This window comes from Musa acuminata, chromosome BXJ2-9, assembly GCF_036884655.1.
Source record: "Musa acuminata AAA Group cultivar baxijiao chromosome BXJ2-9, Cavendish_Baxijiao_AAA, whole genome shotgun sequence".
Lineage (NCBI taxonomy): Eukaryota > Viridiplantae > Streptophyta > Magnoliopsida > Zingiberales > Musaceae > Musa > Musa acuminata.
Genome location: NC_088346.1, coordinates 14963175 through 14969076, shown reverse-complemented (window position 1 = coordinate 14969076; position 5902 = coordinate 14963175). Strand labels below are relative to the sequence as shown.

The 5902-nt window shown below is 37.4% G+C and overlaps 1 protein-coding gene across 1 annotated transcript; it reads right to left on the bottom strand.

Moving 5' to 3' along the window:
- Nucleotides 1–344: 344 nt before the first annotated feature.
- LOC135622151 (arabinogalactan protein 23-like) lies at nucleotides 345–845 on the bottom strand. The gene has a single exon (XM_065123797.1). It carries the CDS (start codon nucleotides 748–750, stop codon nucleotides 574–576), a length of 177 nt encoding a protein of 58 aa, XP_064979869.1. The 5' UTR covers nucleotides 751–845; the 3' UTR covers nucleotides 345–573.
- Between the last annotated feature and the right edge of the window lie 5057 nt (nucleotides 846–5902).

The following is a 5902-nucleotide window of genomic DNA, read 5'->3' as shown; positions in this document are numbered from 1 at the left end:
TATGTATGATGCTTTCTGGCATGAATATCTCAAAACCTGACAATGAAATCACAGTAGGAAAGACCCTAAAACGACAAATCAAGATAAACGCTAAGCAAATCGTTGAATTCTTGGGAATCGGAGTTACAAGGGCCAAGTAATTATGAGCAATGAATTGCTCAAAGCTTTTCTGTGTTATGGTTGGCGGTCGAAATCAAATTGCTCGCATATGCGGACTCCCGTCACAGAGAGAGAGAGAGAGAGAGAGAGAGAGAGAGAGAGAGAGAGGTGATCCGGTGTGCGACTCATGCATTTGCAGGCACACCATAAGATCTCCAACCAAAGCAATGCCGAAAATAAATACGTAGCCAATTATGGATTTTATTTCTTGTGGTTCATTAACCAATCGCACTAGTACGAACACCACGCACCGTATCCTCTTTGACATCAATTAAATTAGAAAGAAATGGCAGTAGGAGAACAAAAACGAAAGAATACGGATCGATGTCAACGACAAGAACCATTATACAGCAAACCCTCCCTGAATGAAGCGGCTGCTGCTGCTTCCTTCCTTCTTTCTTTGTTCTTGTGAGGTTACTGCAGGTACAAGGCAAAGAAGGAGAGGAGGGAGGCCCCGATCGCGGCCCCCATCGCGGGGTTGATGGCGAAGGAAGCACTGGCGGGGCCAGGGGCAGGGGCCTCAGCTGCCAGAGTGGTGGTGGCCGAGGCGGCAGCGATGAGGACGGCACAGGCGATCTTTCTCATCTCCATTGCTGAGCGAGAGAACTCGAGCGGAGACCTCCTCGTTAGCTGTGGAAGAGATGAGAAAGATGGTAGGGCTCGTCTCTCCTATGCAGACCCGAGGAAGAAAGGTAGGGGGGTGGGAGGGGTTTTTATAGGACCCTTTAGTGGTCTGACTGATCCCGTGGAATGCAGTTGAGGATTTGTGGCCTTTGGGCTTCCGCATTCCGGGTGGTGGAGGTGGCCATGTCGGCGAGATGATGAAGGGTTACGTGCTTGCATGCGAATGGTCAGTGGAGGTTTTATTGACCACACATCAATGGTTAATTTTACACAACCAGAAATAGCGAGTCTAATTGGAGATGTGCTGATTGCATGTAGATGGCGTGGCTGATGGCTTTCGCTGTCATGTGAGCCCCATGTCAATGTGGTTTAATTAGGACTGCCCGAACAATTAGTAGCACACTGCAACGATGAATGGCCGGTGGAGAGGAATTATCAAAGCTGTTCATAACAAGCACTGATACATACATTAGCAGAAGAGAGATTATTTTTAGATTTAAACTCTGTCCAAATTCTTGCGAAGTTGATGAATTCTTCTTCCATCCATGGTTTTGACGTGGTAGACGTACACGTCTTTACAACTGCAAGTTAATATTTAAAGCAAACGAAGAGAGAGCGAGAGAGCAGGGTAGGATGGACACGTGAGATGGCCGACTGATAGAATAGGAAGAAAAGGAACCACTAGAATCTAACCGTCCTCCATACCACAAATGCTTTGAAAACGATTCAAAGCATCCAAGGACATACCACCAAATATTTCTATCAAAATTTTCATCATCCAAGAATAATCTTGCATAGAATTCACATCAATATCTCTGATTTTGACTTCATATGAATCATCTTGATCTCATCTTTTAATATGTATCCAACAAATAAAGATTTACTAGTATCATTTATTAAGTTTCAACCATCTTATCTATGGTCTATCCAAGATCATAGATTTACCTTGCTCACTGTTGTTAGGGTGTTCGATCATATCATGAGTCAAGATTGATGTAGACTCATGTTTAAAGACAAGCTCACCACAACCAATATAGAGCAGTGGTAATAATAGCCCTGAAAAGCAATCGAAATCTTTCCCCCATCTATACATCCTAATTAACCCACTCACCCTCATGACATATATGAAATAAATTGAAATGCATTCCAAGTTTCTATTCTATCATGTTCCATATATTACATGCAAAGGAGCAGTAAAAGAAATAATAAAAAAATGACTTAGGTTCTAGTCAACAAATAGTACACAATTTAGTATTATACACACCCAGCTGAGTAAATCTGATATCGTAGGAAGGCAACAGTGTAGAATTTTTTAACAAAATAACCTTATCCTATATACACTAGTAATTTTCACAACCTACACCACCAATCCACACTTGACATAAAATTGCTCCTTGGACAATGTAAATATCAATAAGCATACTTACACAAAAACATACCTTTCTTATCATGCTTGTAAAGCTAAAATCAATTTGTGGCATAAGGGTTTCCCAACTCAAAATATTATAAAAGGTAGGTTTTAAAGAAATCAGCAAATTTAGAACCCAAGGATCCAAAAAGAACTCTAATTGTAGAATCATTACCCTAAAAAATAGAGAAACCATCACACAATTTTTCAAAAATAATTAAAAATAATCTGTAATACTATCTTTAGAAGAAAATTATAAATTTCTAGGATCAATACTCTCATACTTTGCCTTAACCACTTAAACCCCCCACAAGCTATTAGAGTTATTCAGATATTGCAAAATCCTTTTCTCTTGGAGAGCAAACTTCATAACGTGCAACTAGAGTTCTCATTACTACTCGAGAGAATTTTTCTAACAGATTTCAATGTCGAGAGACACTTAAAGAGTGTAGAGGAATGAAATCCAACATACAACTAATCAAAACAATATAACCCGTGTGCAATAAATAAGTCCTTTTTTTAACTCTTAATCCAATCTATACCAAACCAATAAAATAGAATTTACTAACTCTTTAAAGAGCATAAAAGTTTCTAGGTACTTAAAAGGAAAAAACACCACAACCCTAAATAAATTATATATATCCCTCCTAACACCTCTAAGAGTATTCTTAGGGAAGAAAATCTTAAATTTAAATAGATTAATCCTTTGATTAGTAAGGGTCTCATAAAGTTAGAAGATATTTTTAATAGTGTCACATTACCACTTATTAGACCTAAAGCAAAAAATAATATCATTCACATATAAGATGATAAATTTTAATTTTTTTGAAATTAACAATAGTGATTAGCTTCTTGTCACAGGCATCATTATGTAGGAGAGTAAAATTCTGGACAACAAAAATATAGAGAAGGGTGATACAAGCTTCTTATCACCCTGTATAATTTCACACTTATCTTTAGAAAAAGATCAAAGGTTACCCATTGACAAGGCAAACAAAAGAATGAGAAGAGATACACATAAAAATTTAATTCATAAATTAAATTAAAAATTTAGTCATATTTAGCACCCTAAAGAGAGCATGCTAAGGAGGTCAACTATAAGCTTTTTTAAAATATAATTTAGCCATAACAAGTGAGGACATACTCTTAGAATTGTACATAGAGTGAATCACCTCTTGGGCAACGAAGATGTTATCATGGAGAGATTTATTTGAAATAAAAGTAGATTGCTCCGTAGAAATTAGAGAATCCAAATAAGTCATAAGTCTATTAGTCAAGAGATGCAATACTTCACATTATAGAGAGATATAGGTGGAAACCTTTTGATCTCATTAGGATTATTGATCTTAGAATGGTATTAGTCCAATCAAAGGGAAGCACAACACGATCAAAGAAATCTTAGAATGTTTGTATCATGAAATCAAAAATAATATTATAATAAAATCTATCAATCTCTACAATAAAACTATCCCAAGACTTTGCACAATATGCCCCAATAAGCCTCAATTTCAAACCTAAAGAATTGATAATATCCTAAATTTCACTTTGGCAAAAAGCTCAAATTAGATATACTAGAAGAAATGCCCTAACGATCGACCATGTTGGGCTTTGCACAACATGCTTATCAACCCTCCAAAGCTAGGAGTAATACTCGTCAAACTCATTCCTAATATGAATAGAATCCACATTAGTTTTAACATGATGAATGAAATTTCTTCTCCGATGACCAAAGCATGATAATACTTAGTATTTTGATCTCTTTCACTAATCCATTTAGTCTTAGCTCAGGACCATCATTTCAAATTAATTTGTCCAAGAAGGATAGCATATCTATTATAAAGACAAGAGACAAGAAGCTTTTCAGAATCATCATGACCTCTCCTTGACTCTATATACTCAAGAAGTAATATCCTATTAGTAGACTCTAAAGCATTCTCAATCTTACTTGAACAATATTTATTCCAATAAGATAAACACTCCCTGGACCTATGTAGATCGTGGAAAATATCATTCAAGATGAAGAGTGCTACATATGTTGAACAATGTTTCACACATTATCATAGTAAACCCAAAATTGATGAAATTTAAACAAATGAGGAAGACTTTTTTTTCATATTAATATACAATGGTCAGAACAAGTGCAAGGCGAGTAAGAAAGCATCAAACCACCAAACAAGTTCAGCCAAATACTATTAGCATAGATCCTATCAAGACGCACAAAAATTTGAGCATTGCCTGGATGATTGTTATAATAAGTAAATTTTGGAACGACGAATCTTAAATCCGTTAAGCTCGAGTTAGCAATAAAACTATTGAAGTTTCGAACTGAAGAATTTATAATGAAATCCATTTATCAATAATTGATGCAATACAATTAAAATCCCTCAAAACGGCATATGGAAACTCAGGTAGAGCAACCAATCCCAAAATAAACTGTTACTGTACAAGAAAATACTCACATAAATCCCAGTGAAAATCCAAGGATCATTCTTCCTCTCTTGAATAATAGTATAAAGGCAGTAAGTATGGGAAGAAAATACCTAAATTTGAATCATCAAGAAGTTTCAGAACAAAATGATCCCTCCAGAAGCACCCTTCCTAGGTACGTCCATGAGCACCATCCCGATCCAAGTGCGTCTCCTGCAAAACGAAAACCAGATTGCAACCGCAAGATCAGGCAGCAAAGTGAATCACATCCTTAATAGGGCCATGTAGGCCACAGATACAAGCAAACACGCATACATATATGCACATTTAAACGTCCATACATATATAGCTATGAGTATATTTCTGTCATCTGAACAGATTGGATAACGAAGGTGAAAATTCAATCATTTCCACAAAAGAACAATCATGATTATGATATTGATTGCTGCAGCGTCTGCTTCCTCCCAATCTATCATCCATCATCGTATCTTGCAAATAGAACAATCAATCATACCAAGCTTTCAGCATCAAACCCTGGTTGAGATTGGTGAATTGGTGATCGATCATTGGGTAATTTTCTTTCTGATGGGGATAAAAAGAGGAATAACCTTTGTATAGGAACAAATACTAGAAGACCAAAATACGCAGCGGAATAAAATGGAAACACAATCAAACAGAACACCAAGATATACGTGGAAAACCCCTTCAATGTGAAGGGTAAAAACCACGGGGCAAACTAGAGATAATCCACTATGAGAATAATGAATATACAAATCTCAATCTCTTGCCCAAAACCCTAGCAACAACCACAAGAGAATAACTGGGATACAAGGATCACGTCACTGCCCACAATATCTAAAACCTCCCCAAGTAATCACAGCAAGAGTCTACTGTAGATTTGATCTAACCTGAGATGAGAACACTGCTAGATGATTATGAACAGTCTCTCTGCGTTGTCCTTGTCTTCTTCCCTTTCTTTCTCTTCCTTTTCTGCCTTGATCTCCTTCTTCTCTTTGGAATCCCGTGGCCTCAAAGATCTGTCTTGTTGCTGCCTTTTTATAGCATTAATCTGCCTCTAAAACGTAGCCACCACACCTCCCTAATCTTAATTAGGGTTAGGTTAAGAGAGGGTGTGGGCTGTGGGCTGATAAAGCCCACATGGGCTGAATATGGGCCATCAGCCCAACAACCTCCCCCTTCAGCCCATAAGGGAGGCTGTCCCATGACTCCTCAATGTGAAGCCATGCCGACCAACTGTCGGCATATCTCCTGTCTTTCTTTTGG